The sequence below is a fragment of the Martes martes genome (genome assembly GCF_963455335.1).
Source record: "Martes martes genome assembly, chromosome: 11".
Taxonomy (NCBI): domain Eukaryota; kingdom Metazoa; phylum Chordata; class Mammalia; order Carnivora; family Mustelidae; genus Martes; species Martes martes.
In genome coordinates, this window is record NC_137899.1 from 101,513,355 (window position 1) to 101,529,037 (window position 15,683).

General features: G+C 48.7%; 1 protein-coding gene across 1 annotated transcript in view; it reads left to right on the forward strand.

Moving 5' to 3' along the window:
* ZNF398 (zinc finger protein 398) overlaps positions 1-10,573 on the forward strand; it is a gene marked incomplete at its 5' end in the record, with an annotated part of 29,746 nt that extends 19,173 nt beyond the window's left edge. The window contains 2 exons of the mRNA XM_080818758.1: positions 2,684-2,797; positions 4,089-10,573. Coding sequence (XP_080674884.1) covers positions 2,684-2,797; positions 4,089-5,239 — 1,265 coding nt within the window. The 3' untranslated portion in view covers positions 5,240-10,573. The remainder of the gene's footprint in view (positions 1-2,683; positions 2,798-4,088) is intronic.
* Positions 10,574-15,683: the final 5,110 nt, after the last annotated feature.

Genomic DNA, 15,683 nt, shown 5'->3' on the forward strand with positions numbered 1-15,683 from the left:
ATTTTTGTTGATATATTGGTATTATTTTGATACAAGTATTCAGATAAGGCAGAGATTATGTTAATGTCATGAGGAACCAAAACTCTCAGGGTAAGGGAGATAATATACAAATATAAAATCAAAGGACCTGAGGCACCTGGGTGGCTCAGTCGTTAAGCATCTGCCTTTGGCTCAGGTCATGATCCCAGAGATCTGGAATCAAGCCCCGCATTGGGCTCCCTGCTCAGCGCAGAGCCTGCTTCTCCCTCCCCCAAGCCCCCTGCTTGTGTTCCTTCTCTTGCTGCCTCTCTCTCTGTGTCAAATAAATAAAATCTTTAAGTTAGTTAATTAATTCAAATAAAGTAAAAGGACATAAAACCCTGTAATCTTAAATATGAATCATAAATTTTAACATAAATTCATGAACTTTTTTCTAAGGGTGCCTGGGTGGCTCAGTCGTTAATCAACTGCCTTCAGCTCAGGTCATGATCCCAGCGTCCTGGGATCGAGCCCCGCATCAGCCTCCATGCTCAGCGGGAAGCCTGCCTCTCCTGCTCCCACTTCGCCTGCTTGTGTTCCTTCTCTCGCTGCCTCTCTCTCTGTCAAATAAATAAATAAAATCTTTAAACAAGTTAATTAATTAATTAAAACAAAGTAAAAGGACTTAATTAAAACCCTGTAATCATAAATATGAATCATAAATTTTAAGATAAATTCATGAACTTTTTTCTACAAGATAACATATTTTAGTAGCTCTGTCCATGGAAACGAGCTAGAAGCAACAGCAACCTATGAGTAGTTAGCGTCCTTCTCATCCAGATCGCAGTCTCTAAATTCCACTTCGCAGATCAGCGATTGTGCGGACGGAGCCAGAAATGTACAGGATGCACCTGGGACAGTCTGTAACATCAGAAATGAAGGAAACTAGATGTTTGATATGTGAAAAGACAGAGCTGCTCTGAAGAGGCTCCTGCTAGCCAAGGAAGGGACAATTGGAGCGATGAATTGAAACTCATCAAACAGATAACATTCTACGAGTTCATAATGATAAACCAAAAAAAAAAAAAAAAAAAAGTCAAAACCATTTGAATGACATTGGGAGGTTTTTACCTTTTTTTTTTTTTTTTAAGATTTTGTTTATTTATTCGACAGACAAAGATCACAAATAGGCAGAGAGGCAGGCAGAGAGAGGAGGAAGCAGGCTCCCGTCGGAGCAGAGAGCCCAATGCGGGGCTCGATCCCAGGACCTTGGGATCATGACCTGAGCCAAAAGCAGGGGCTTTAACCCACTGAGCCACTCAGGTGCCCCGACATTGGAAGGTTTTTAGCGCACTAACTCATTCAGAAAACTGATGAAGAGAAACAATTGTGCGTTTTAAAAGTCTTATAGTTTTGACGAATAGGAAGGTCTTCTGGAGAGCGGCGAAAAGATCCTCCTCCTTAAACCCTGTCCGTCCTCTCCTGCTTTTCTCTTTCTACATGTGTGGGTATAAAATCTGGGAGCAAAGAAAGATAAGGTTGGACTGTGTTTAATACATTTCATCTTGTAGTTTAAAGAGGGAGCCTGGCTGCGGGCGCCAAAACCTGCATCCCCCAGTGTCGCCGCACAACTGCCCGTCGTTTGGGCCTCAGTCTCGTCAACCTCGTATTTCTGCTTGGGGCACACCTTTAGATGTCTGTGGTCTCTGATTTAAAAGGCATTGGGCAAAAACAGTGAGTTCTGCCTATTTGTTACACATAAAACCAGAACCTGCCTAGAAGGCTCTTTGGCGAAATAGTCTAGTTTGAATTTACTCTCTGCACCTTGTCAGCTTGCCAGCTTGTCCTTTCAGGCCAAAAAAGGCTATATAGGCCTTGGCTGGGGTAACACGCACAGCTGTTTCTGTACTGACCAAATGAGCCATGTTATGTGCAAAGCTTTTAGAGGCTGTTCTTTTTTCTTTCCAAAAGAACACCCCCCTCTCCTCCAGCCAGGCTGGAGGGACTCACAGAGACTATTCTCCTCTCTCCTGGGGGTTCAGGAAACAACGAGCTGTATCATTTAATAGGCAGAAGTAATACAATCTTTTAGAGCCCAGAATTGGGAACCTGGAAAGTATGTTTAAGGAGTCAGGTCTGTGTTTAAACAGACCTGACTTTGTAATTCTGGGGATTCCTTTGTTTTTTTAATTAACATCTAAGAAAAACCTTTTTGGTCAATCTTGGTTTCTTCTGCCCTTTTCCTGTTTATTTTAAAGCAAACCTTTGATAATATGGCGTTTCATCATAAATACTACCTTACTGGCAATGTATTTAACCTCTGGGGCCCTCTCTACCAAAATGGAGAAAATAGACCCTGCTTCATTATTTCATAACCAAAGCTATGAGAGGAAGTGAAAACATTTTGGAAGTGAGAGGGCTAACAAAATGGAAGGCACTGCTGATTCTGGAAGTATATCAAGGTGTCCTCTCCAAAATAAAACCTATGATTTGTTTTAAACTGAAAATAGTCACTGAAGTTGAGTATACCATGGAAAAATACATAAATTTGGCTTCATTTCAAACTGGTTCTCCAGATGCTGTATGCCTTTTTTTTTTTAAAGGCTGGTGCAGTTTTGGTTTTGTAATCAGAGATAAATATTTGGGCAAGACAGTGTTCAATAAGCCAACATGATCATTTTCACTTTCCGAGTCGAGCCCTGAAGGCCATTCTCTTCCCACACAGAGCCTGGCATTTCAACGTCGGATATTCTGTCTTGGATCAAACAAGAGGAAGAGCCGCAGGTTGGGGCCCCACAGGAGACCAAGGAGAGCGACATGCACAAGGGCGCCTATGCTGGTGAGTGAGGAATCCGAGAGGTCCACACCCAGCCTCTGCTCAGGCCAGGACCGGCGGGGAAGCGGCAGATGGGAGGGGGTTGCGGAGGCCAGGAAGTGGAAGGGGAAAGGGGGGCGGGGGGGAGACAGGCTCAAGGAAGTTAGAGATGAGAATGAAAGCAAACTAAGATGAATTTTAAATGAGAAAACACACCCTTTTAAGCATAAAAACAAAGTAGATTTGTTAGAGGAAGAAGAAGAAGTACACTCAGAGGGACCAACCGCATGAGAACAGGAAAGACACAGGACATGGGAGGATCATGTAGAAAGGGGTAGAACAAAAGTGGGAGGAGACTAGCCACAGCAACAAGAGCGTCCTTGGAGGGGCGCGAGTGTCTCCGGAGTGCTCTCCCTCAGGACAGTCGGCGGTGGCAGAAGCAGCAAATCGCTTCTTTCCAAGAGCCTTAACTTCAGCGAAATTTTGCTTTCTGAATTGCAGAAGAGACTCTTGAGGCCAGAAGGAACCCATTATATGACTTAATGCAAGCTATTTTTAAAGATCTTCTATTCCCTGTATTCTTTTAGACTCTAGGAAACAGAAATAAATAACTGTTTCTGCTCTTCGGGTATTTATATCGGGCACACACACATCAGTCCTGGGCGTGCCTACTGCTAAGTGTCCGCGGTGAGTGGGCCGGGTGACTTCTATAAAAGAAATGAGGAGTTTGGAGAACATACGTCAGTTTTACTTTGGGTGTCCAGATAAGGCCCACAGCAGGCTGCAAAGCCAGAATTGGGCCCTACAAGATTGGTGTGATAAGGCTGGGCATACTTCGGGAAGTCGGGAAGAGGGTGCTGGCTACAAAAGGGAGGGCAGCCTGAGCAGGGATGCAGAGGCAGAAACAGGGGCTCGGTTTTCAGGGAAAGCAGGGAGCGCTCACAGGAAGGATTCATCTGGCAGACTGAAGAGGAGTAGGAGTGGGTGAATGAGGAATTGTAGGCCTTGTCACAAAAGGGAACAGAGTCAAAGGCCGGGAGCAGAGGAGAAACCTAGCGAGAGGAGCGCTGGCAGGGGGGAAGCGGGCGTTTCTCCCTTTCCGAGCAGGGGGCAGCGAACAGGCACCGCGGAGAGCTCTCTGATGATTTGCCGCAGGGACCGTCCAGGCCTTGACGCTTGTCTCGGATCGCCACTGACTTCCTCTCTGGGCCAGTTACAGCTCCGAGCGACCTGCGGCAGCCGGGTGGCGTTGCAGGGAGCCGCCACGAGGCCCAGAGCGCTGCTGCCAGGTGTGACTCTGAGTCCTTTCTTTCAGATGAAGATCTCGTCATCAAAGCCGAAAGCCTCGCCAGAGCCTCCTTGTGCCCAGAGGTCCCAGTCACCTTCTCTTCACCACCGGCCGCGAAGGATACTTTTTCGGATGTGGCTTTCAAAAGCCAGCCGTCCGCCTCCATGGCACCTTTTGGACGTCCGGCCACGGACCTGGCCGAAGCCTCCGAGGGCCAAGTGACCTTTACGCAGCTGGGCAGCTACCCCCTGCCCCCTCCCGCCGGGGAGCAGGTGTTCTCGTGCCACCAGTGCGGCAAGAGCCTCGGCCAGGACATGCTGCTGACCCACCAGTGTGGCCACGCCGCGGAGCACCCGCTAGCCTGTGCCCCGTGCCCCAAGCACTTTCCCCCGCAGGCCGAGCTCGGCGGCGGCGCCCAGCCCCACGCCAGCGAGACGCCCCCCACCTGCCCGCACTGCGCCAGAACGTTCACGCACCCGTCGAGACTCACCTACCATCTGCGCGTCCACAACAGCGCCGAGCGCCCCTTCCCCTGCCCCGACTGCCCCAAGCGCTTCGCCGACCAGGCGCGGCTCAGCAGCCACCGGCGCGCCCACGCCAGCGAGAGGCCGTTCCGCTGCGCGCAGTGCGGCCGCAGCTTCAGCCTGAAGATCAGCCTCCTGCTGCACCAGCGGGGCCACGCGCAGGAGCGGCCCTTCTCCTGCCCGCAGTGCGGCATTGACTTCAACGGCCACTCGGCCCTGATCCGCCACCAGATGATCCACACGGGCGAGCGGCCGTACCCGTGCCCGGACTGCAGCAAGAGCTTCATGCGCAAGGAGCACCTGCTCAACCACCGGCGGCTGCACACGGGCGAGCGGCCCTTCAGCTGCGCGCACTGCGGCAAGAGCTTCATCCGCAAGCACCACCTCATGAAGCACCAGCGCATCCACACGGGCGAGCGGCCCTACCCCTGCGCCGACTGCGGCAAGAGCTTCCGCTACAAGCAGACGCTCAAGGACCACCTGCGGTCGGGCCACGGCGGGGGCTGCGGGGCCGACGGCGACCCCTCTGGGCAGCCGCCTGGCCCCCCAGGGCCCCTCCTCCCGGCGCTCGAGGCCCCCGGCCTGGCCGCAAGCACCGAGGGGCTGGAGGCCAGTCAGTGGTACGGGGACGGGAGCGGAGGGGGCGTTCTGTGAGCCTCGCTCCTTCGGTGGCTGTCTGTGCTCCCTGGTTTCCTGCGCCCGAGAGCCCCTCCACGCCCTCCACCCCCTGCAGCGATCGCTCCACGGCTCGCCGGCGATTGGGGATCGCAGACACTTGACTAGAGACATGCTCGAAGTTTGGAACTTCGCAACATCCCAAGAACACATTTCGACATCCGGAAAGACCTGGAAGGGAGCCCAGCATCCCGATCTTTACAGAAGTATTACCTAAGCAGAAGTTATGTAAGAGGGTTGCAGAGAGGTTGGAAAGTGAGATTTGGCCCGGGTTAGTCCATCCCAGGGTGATAAGTTGATAATGACTGTGGCTCTAGGTAGAGACAGGTGCATGGGAGGAGCCTCCAGATTTGGAAGCCCATCATGAGGCATGAGGGTGTTTCATTGAACCTCATTGATTCCCTGATGGTAAGATGGTTGTTAGAAGAGAGTGTTGGACACTCGGGCAGTGGTACCGCTTCTCCCTGGTAGGAGCTTAAAGTCGACTCCTGTGCTCATGCACTGCCTCTCCCAGAATGGTAACTCAAGACTGCCTTCCTAGGTTTCCTAGATTAATTCTTCTGATACATTTTGTTTAATTTGGGGGGTGGGGAGAAAGAAGTCTGACTTTTAAAGCTTCTTAAGGAGAACGGGTCTTTGAATAGTTTGATTTGCAGAATTCAGGCTTTTACTGGCATTTAAACTGCTGGGAACATTTGCCGAGGTCCTGGTTTAAAAAGTGGGAGCGGTGTTCTCCGAACTAGCTTTAAAATCTAGGGAGCCCAGAGAAATTTCAGATCAGCCTAAAATTTGTGCCTGAACCATGTTTCTTATAAGGAGTCATTTATGTCCAATTTTTCTGTATTTCCAAGCTAATAAGCTGATTTTTCCGTTCCTGGTGTCTCGTGTTCTTGACAGTCCTCAGCAGAAAAGATCACAGCACTTTCCGGAAGCATGATGGAGCTTTAGAAAATGCCAGTGGATCTCAGCTTTCATTTCCCCAGTTGTGAGATGGTGGTGTTATAATGCAGCTTTCTTGAGCCAGCAGGGCGTGTGTTCATCCCTTCTGACTCTCCCCATTGGCAATGGGCAGATTGAGGAACTCTCTAGATCCCTGAGCACTACGTACTACATACAGATGAGGATAGTCTCTTGCTGCTTGTTCTGCTTTTAGGGATCTTGGTGACCGTGTGTTCTTTTGTTGGGGACGTTCAGTCAGAGGAGAGGGTCTGAGTGTGGTCCTCCTCCTCAGTGGCTTTGCAGTGGGGCATAAGTCCCTTTCCCTTTAGAGACTGCAGATTTTCATCTGCACAGTGAGGCTGGTGGAAGGATTAAAGTGAGTGCTAGAAATTTTAAAAAAAAAATCATAAAACTTGTGACATATTTCTTCTGCCAAAATTCTCTATCTCTGGCTTCTATCCAGGCAAAGCCAAATAAGACCCCGCAAATCAGAGCAGAGAACATCCTTGTTGAAACTTGATTGAACTCGATTTGTCTTACTCTTGCTGGGAGCCCGAGGTGGGAGACAGAGACGGCCCTAAGTCTTGGGCAGTAAAGCTGTTTATTCCTCTACTCTGTTTCCCCTGAATCCTTCCAAGATGCCTGGAAACAAGGTCTGCAAAACTTAGAACACTTTCTTGATGAAATGATAAGGGAGAGACCCATTTTTTCCTTATCACCTAGCTCAGCCTTCACCTGGCCTACCTCTGCCAAAACACAACTAGGAAAAAGTGTTACCCTAGCCAGCTTTGCTCCTGGGAAGGCTCTGTCTGAACATGCCGCTCTTTAGAATGACTGCATTTATGAAACATCTGCTTGGGACATTCACAACACCAGGGGTCTGGGAGACCTAAGAAATCGGTGTGAGACCTAGTCTGCTGCTGTAATTTATAGTCTAAAGGTGATTAAAAAAAATGAGAGAGAGAGCAAATCAAGATGACTGATGCAGTCAAATGCTCTTCCCTGAGCTATACCCTCTCAAGATGACTGATGAACAGAACCCTGGCATATTGGGATTAAGAGCTTTCTAGCTAGAATCCAGACCCATGCCATGCGTAAATGTGGGGGTTCTGGGGCTCCCAAATCCAGGGTCCCAGCTTCACTGCTGACCCACTAGGAGCTTGGTGTGTGACCCAGCTCCGGTTTGCACCTTGGTCTCCTAATTAAAAGGGAGAAGAATCAAAGTGCTGCCTTTAGGTGGTGAGCTCCCTTTTCTGGAGGCATGGAAACATTTGCCAGGGTGTGCTTGAAAAGGATTCCTGCATTAGGTGTGATGTTGGTCTAGATAATATCAGAAATTCTTTTTTACTGAATTTTACTGAATGAGGACACGGAGCTTGTTAATGAAAGAGACCTGTGGGTTAAAATGCTGCAGATAGATCCCACAGTCCTTTCTGCGAGGAGCTGTAGCCAGCAGGGACCCAGACTTCGGCAGGCTGTGAACACGGTTCACATACCAATGAGGCAAGAGCCGTGAAGCCGAATGGAAGGGAATGGGCAGGGCCATGCCAGAAGGATGGAAATGGGCGTTCTGGTCCTCAGCCCCACGCACCCCACGGGTTTTCAGCTGTGCATTACGGTCTCCTTTCCCTTCACCCGTCCTCTACCCGGTAGAACTCCAGGCCGGCTCGAGAGTTTGTTTGCTTGAGATTCAAGGGCCGATACATAAAATGCTCTCAGTGGGAAAGTCAAGTCCAGTGGAAGGGTTTCACTGTGTGGAGACACTTGGTCCGTCGAGGGCTCGTGGGAGAACACGTGCACTTAATTGTATTTGAAGTAACTGAGGGTTGGTTGTTAGGACGAGACAGGAGTGAGGAGAACCCAGAAACGTGCTCCTCATCAGTGTGCTCCCCTCCCCCCCCCCGAAGAAGCCCGTCACACACAATAGGCCCCTCTCCTCAGAGTAGATCCAGATGTCACTATGACCAGATTCACTCTGCTTACTACGTGTTTCATTGTCGCCGTTAGATGAGCCTCTGTTTCAGCCACAGATGTGAAAATAAATGGAAGTCAATTGCTTGTCTAGAAAGTGAGAGAAGCCTCTGATCCTTTTTGCTGGATATTGCATACTGGAAACACCATAGCTGGGCTCTGGCTAGCGCAGTGCTTTACATGACTTTCTCAACATTAATAATAACTGCAGAGTTCCCGGTGGGGGCCTCTGCTGGGCTTCTTTTTGGCGTATTTTGGAGAGACTTGGATGACCCGAGCCTAGCTCAACCAGGATCAGACCCTATGGCTTACTGAGGAATAACAAATATTCGAGGTCTCAGTTCCTTTAGCCATTCCAAACAGGATGGAAAACCCATTCCAAACGGGATGCTCACATTTTGTCTCAGGAGAGTCAGGTACCCCAGGCTTGCTCCCCACCTATCACCCCATATCACAGCTGCTTGGACAATAAAAAACTATCTGGGGGCTGCTCAGTGGCAATGCCTAAAAGCCAGCCTTTCCCTAAATGGCTTACAGATGAGGAACTCTTACCATCAGATTTATTTTTTCCTGTGTGGTTGGTGGATCTCTCGACCCTGCTCTGTTCACTTTACAAAGGAAGCACTCACTCCTCACAGGGTCTGTGTGCAAGACAGTCTTAGACCAGGGAAGTGTCGGGCTCTTAGCAGCAAAAAGACCTCAAGTGAGGTCAGACTGGCAGGGAGTGGAGGAGGGTGGGGGAGTGCACAGACACTTAACTTGAGGACACACGTGGGCGAGTACAGCGAAATGGGCCTAGACGCTGAGTCAGACCTGTATTCAGGTCCTGGCATCATCACAAGTAACATATGTTACTTAACCGTCAGGAGCCTAGTTTCCTTATCTGTAAAGTGAGAACAAGGTCTTTGTCTCAGAGGGAAAGGAAGCCGGTGTGAAGTCCTCAGCACAGAGCCTACCACAGAAGGTGTCACTACGGCAGCTGTCATCAAAGGTGTCCAGGACCGACCGGACAGATGGCCAGGTCTGGGCTGCTCTACCGAAGCGTGCACGCCATTGCCGGATGTCTCAGCTTTCTGCCTGCCATCTTCTCTGGTGTTTAACCTGTCCTTGTGCCCTGTCTTCTCTGTGCCTGCTGGCTCCCACAAGGTCCCGTGTACCAGGACACCATGTGGCTCAGGTTCTTTTGTCGTTCTTCAGATTCTGAAGCAGGGAGCTGACCCAGCTCCTCCTCCTCTACCAAGTCACACAAGTTTCCAGCCAACACTTGGGTTGGCTGCCCTCGGGTTACAGGTGCACCTTGGTTCAGTCCACTATAGTCAGGAGGAAAGGGCCTGTGTTCTGCCACCAGCGTCCGTGGGCCCGGTAGAGTCACTTGGGAATGGCAAATGGTGGCCCAGACTGCACTTCTAGTATTACTAGGATAGGCGAGAATTTTTGTTTCACCTATGACAGGGTTCCTCCAAAGACTTCTACTTCATTCGGACTCTCATAGACCAGTACTTCTTGTGCTTAGCATAAAGGACCTGGAAGGTACTATTTATGTATCTTGCAAAAGGAGCAATCTCTCACTTTCTAGGGAGTTCCTCCTCCCTTTATGACCCTTCTGTAGTTGTCTTTTTGAACGTGTAACTCTGATCATAATCATACACACATCCACAAGGACTTTCATCAACTTGGTTGAGTTGCCTCTTCGAAACAGAAACATTCACCCTGGGACCAATCAACCGCTAAAGAAGGCAGATTGACAGAGCACAGTCCAGGAGACCTCAAAAGCAGTGTGCTGTCACTGTCACACTCTCAGACATCGCCAGGTCCATTTCAACTATCTGACAAAATCTCATTGAGCTATGTGGCTTTGTGTTCATCAGCGAAGCCAGTATTTACCGTAAAATCTTATTCCGAAAAGTAAGCTACCCAAGAACAGAGGCCGTGTCTTGTTTTGTATCCCTTCTGGGCCCCGTGCTGGGGGGACGTGGGTGCTCAACGCATGATCGCCCAGTGGGAAGACCCCCAGGGTGGGGGTGAAGAACTGGGTTCCGGTCCTTGTCCAACACTATCTGCCTACTTGATACCGAGCAAGCCACTGAATTTGTGTAAGTCTCATTTTCCTAATTCAGATGGAACACGATGGTAATATCCAATCCCTTCCAGCTCTAAGATCACGGAATTTAAGATTTTATGTCTGGGTCCTGTGTTCCTTGTCTGGTTTCTCCCCGCCTTCTGCCCTATTGAGAGATTGCTTTGACGCAGCAGAATAAATGCCTTGGAGAGGTATGATCCCTAGAATCTTATAAGTACTCCAAAGCCACACAAACTGACAAAGTTCTAGCGAAACTAAAAAATGTTTTAAATACGCAGTATGCATTTCATTGCGTTTGTTTAAAGCATAGGAAAATAAAAAGACCTACCAAAATAATAATGATGGTTCTAGGGTACTGGGGTCATTTGGTGGTTATTTTTCCCTGTGTTTATAATGTGAAATATTTTATATACAGCATTTATAATACTTTATAAGAATAAGGATTATTGGAATGGAAGAGTTCTTGGAAACGAACTCAGGAGGCCAGAGTTTTAATCGTGCTTCCGTTTTCTCATTCCTAGCATGAGGATAATACCCACTCGACCAACTTTACGTAGGTGTTGGGACCTTCAAATGAGGAAAGGTCTTCAGAAGTGCTTTGAAACATTCCAGGCCAGTGAAAGTGTTGACATAGTCGATGCAGAATTACTTGTTGAGCAGTTTAACAATTTCCCGGATGTTTCCAATGCTTCTCTTCATTCAAGACTGGGCAGTGATCGTTCCTTTACTCCCAGTTTGCTCGCCTGTGCTGGAGAGAAGCTAGCCTGAGATTACAGTCTGGGGAGCAATGGAACAAAAGCAGTATGTGTGAGGAGAGATTAAAAACTAAGTGCTCCAGAAAATGTCGGGTAGCCCTATTTAATGTGTTGACTTGTACCAGCAACTTATGCAAGATAACCGGTTTTATGTACCCGAGGAATTATAACGAGTTAGGAAGGCAGGCATGTTACTGGAGAGATTGGGTTAAGCAAGCAGAAAGCGCAGAAAGCAGTACATATAAGTCAGTTCTTGGCTTTGAATTACAGTTTTAAAAAATTGTGTAAGAAAAACAGTATCTACAAGCCAACCTCACCAAGTAAGCAGCAGGATAAAAACAATGGACAATAATTAAATCAATCCTACATTTAATAGCCACTAAGTAATAATTCAGGATGTTCGTTTCTGCATGGTGATCCCGTGAGGCTGGGACAAGCACATGGGGAGGGAGACTGTTACGCTGGTATGTTCTTGGCTGAACATTAGAATCATCGGGGAACTTAAAAATATTTATGCCAGGGCCCACCCTGGCAGGATCTAATTTGCCTGGGGCAGAGCCCGAGTGTTTTGTTTGTTTGAGTTCCCCCACATGATTCTAATGTGCCTGCAAGTTGAGAAGATCATAGAAAGAGAAAGTAAGTTCTTGGACTGGAAATGACCAGTTAGCCAGCTTTACCGGAGGCTGTGGACTGTGGGGGGTCTGGACTGGAGATTAATAAAAGGTAGATGAATCCGGATTGGGACATCATAATTTAGTAGGAAATCAGGCTATGAGAATTGCTGTGGAAAAAGTTCTGACCGATCTCTATAGTTAAGTTAGGACCTCTAGAGGCCGTGGGAAAAGCAGCATTCACTTCAGCAGTGACCACTGCTCACGCTGTCCGGAGACCTGGTCTATGAAACACCGGCGGGATCCCACATGAGCTCACACGGGAACCGAGAACCAGGAACCGTCCGGGCGCCTGCGCTGTACCCTGACTTCTGTTGTGGTGACGCTAGCAGATTGCTGAAGAATGAAGAAGGACCATGGTGATGTCATTACCAGCTCGGATTTAACAATAACGTGTGGTTTCACACCCTCTTATTTGTTGCATTTAGAAAAACCAGTATTATTCCGTGTGCGCTCCAGACTTGATTTTGAATGAATTTTGGCCATTTTTAGTAATCAAATCCACACTCAAAAATTGAAGAGATACCCATTGAGAAGATTCGAGAGAACATACTACAGTTGTTAATTCCCAACATAAAACCTGTGTCCTGCCTATGCAGGGTTTCTAAGCCCTGGGTACCGTTGGGGTAGAACCCTTGAACAGCTAACTCGCTTAGTCACCCGAACAATTACATGTTTATTACGACGGAGCAAAGTACCACATAGTCATTAAGAACTAAAGAAAAGCCAACAAACTTCACTCATCTACTGTGTCAAGGCTTGTAAAAAAAGGTGATGAAATGCCTATTGGTAGTAGGCTGAGAGTAAACTCAGGAGGGAAAAAGTACTTTCTCTAAACTTTCTGAAAAGCAGGAATTTTCAAAAGTTAGTGAGAAGGAGGGAAAAAGTGTGTGTGTGTGTGTGTGTGTGTGTGTGCACGTGCATGTGCATGGGCACGGGCACACTTAAGTTTGAATAAAAAATGTTGGTAAAAGGCGGATCTGAAAAGGCAAGCATGTTGAAAACTCATCAGCGGGAGCAAGCTGACCTAAAAACTGTGATACAAAATATTTCACTGTGATCCCCACATCAACACTTTCTCCCTTGTCTAAATAGTGCCCTCCCCTCCATAAGCCATGCCTCTGACTCTTAATCACACTTAGGATGCCGGTGACTTGGACGCCTACAGGTTCCCCTTCCTTTGGAGGTTGGCATAACTAGATCCTCAAGTGAAGACAGCAAGTTGTAACCCCAGATATGTCAGTGGGTGAGGGGGACCGAAGCTGTCTCCTTTTCCCTTCCCATGGATTACACTGTCGTCACTAAGCCTGCTTGTTAAATTAGGCCTGGGGAGACAGCAGGACAGCAGTGCAAATCTGGTTACACTGTTCACTTAGCTGCGTGAATCTGGAGGTCTCCTTTCTCAAATGAAGCTTGGAGCTGTCGGTGGGGCTTGGAGTGCACGGGAGCAGCGGGAAGACTTAGGTAACGACGGACACGTGTATTGGGGTTCTCCAGAGAAACGGAACTAAAAGGATATGCAGCCGCCTATGAGTTGACATTTATTCCAGGAATTAGCTCTTGTAATTATGGAGGTCAAGAAGTTCCATGATCTGCCATTTGCAAGCTGGGGAACCAGGCAAGCCAGTGGTGGGATTCATTCTGCGTCCAAAGGCCCAAGAACCAGGACTGTGAATGTCCAGAGGCAGGAGGAGATGGATGTCAGCTAATCCGCACCCCCTCTGCCTTTTTCTATTCAGGCCCTCAGTGGATTGGATGTCACTTTTGTAAGAGCATCTTCTCTGGTCTTTGGATTCAAATGCTGCTTTCTTCAGGAAACACCCTCACGGACACACCCAGAAAAGTGTTTTACCAGCTATCTGGTCATCGTTGGCCCAGTCAAATTGATGCATAAAATTAGCCATCACGACACATACCCCTTCAAGAACTTACGCATCCCCTCTCCTTTGGCCTCTCCCACATGCTCTGGTTCAGCATCTATCACTACAAATTTCCTGTCTAGAGCAGTAGCTCTAGAATCCTAGCGAGGAGGTGAAAAGCAGCTCCCACCTGAGAGAGGGACGGGCCAGTCCTGGGTCCTTCCCTTCCAAGAGATGCTCATTAACACTGACACTTGACATTTTATGATCCACGTTGCCCAGGGGTGCTGACCCTGCTCCTCAGTAACTTAGACAAGTGCCTCACAGTTACCCAGTGATTCAGAGGAACAAGCCTAGTGACCCGACAGCTCTCCTAGGACAGGATCTCCCCCTTCCTAGCCCAGCTCCCAGCCCTGCCAGTCTGTTGGTCACTGGAGTACTCAACAGAGGGTCCACGGGCCAGTGCAGCTACAGGATCCCCTTCCTCACGCCCTTCTTGTTTTCCTTCTGGGAGATGTCCCCTGATCCCCCCACCCCCTGCCCTGCTTCACGTTCCCCCTGCTGCAGCCACTTTTTGTGGCCTGCAGTCGCTAGGCGTGGCGGTTATAGAAACCTCTCTAGTACGGCGAAACCCATGCACTTAACTTCTGTTGAATTTGAGTTGCTTTGTGTATGTCATGGCACTGAACGCAACCTCCGGCCCTGGGCAGCCACTCTGACTGCGGGGGTTTCAGGTGTGTGGCTGGCTTCGTGAAAATCCGCCCTCTGTGAAGGAAAAACACGAAGCGGATGTCCTGTGATGGTGACTTACTGTGTAAGTCAGTTGTGACTACTGTTATAACTCGTTTAATGCTTGAGGGGAGACGTAACTTTTTACTGAAAAAAATGGCTTAAACCTTTGGGGCTAAACCAGCCTCTCCCACCTTTAGGAAAGCGAGATGATTGTCGATTGGTAGGTCGGAAGATGCGCTCTGAAATGTGTCTCACTCGTGGGAATGAATTTACCTGGAACTCTTTTTTTTTTTTTTTTTAAAGATTTTATTTATTTGTCAGAGAGAGAGAGAGTACACACAAGCTGGCAGAGAGGAAGGCAGAGAGAGAGGAGGAAGCAGGCTCCCTGCTGAGCAAGGAGCCCAATGCGGGACTCAATCCCAGGACCCCAGGATCATGACCTGAGCCGAAGGCAGCGGCTTAACCAACTGAGCCACCCAGGCGTCCCTACCTGGAACTCTTCACACTCTGCTTGTCTGGTTCCCCCGACAACAGTGGACATGGTTTTCACAATCAAGGGACAGCCTGTGGCCAGGGAGTGGAGGGGAGGCGGTCACGGACTTCTGGGAACATAACCTTCACAAGCCTGTAAGCCGCTTGAGGATAAGACGGTCCACAAGATACTCATTCTGCATCCGGATGCCGAACAGCAAAAGCACCTGGTAATTGTTCTGAATATGATGCTCTAAGCACACGGCTCACTTGGGCGGATAATGCCCTTTATTTTACTAAGTGCAGTGGGACAAAAGGGTATCCGCCTCAGGTGATTGTGTGGTAGGTCTGTCTCCACACAGGGCAGTAAGTGGCTCTGGAGATCTCTGTCTTAAGAAGATAGGAACCAGTCATTTAGGAACACAGAGTAGCCACAATTTCAAGGATGATTGTAAGACTTATCTCTGGGGGCTAATCACCCTTGCTGGGTGCCTGTTACGGGCTAAGCACTGATCTCACCTCATTTGACTGTACAGCTGCAAAGTAGACATTATTTGCTTCATTTCAAATTTGAAGAGACTGAGGGAAGCTCAGAGTAGTGAAATTGCTCACAGTCACAGCTAGAGAGCTGTGATTTAGGAACTTAAACTCAGGTATATGCAAATGCAAAGCCCACCTCTGCCTAAGCTGTACTTGGCGCCTAGTAGCTGCTCAATAAATATTTGTGGAGTGAACGGGTGAATTTCCACCCTCACCCTCTTCTCCAGCGGCCTACCTGGGCCTTCCCCGGTTCCTCCTCTGATTTGGCTTTGATGTTTTAAAGTGACGTTGACCTACATTTAAAGGTTTCGGCAGAGCCTGCTGTTAAAATGCCCTGTGCCTTACTTGGGAGGGAGAGTCCCGCCCTCTTCTGACACATTAGCCCAGATCCCTTCTGTATCATCC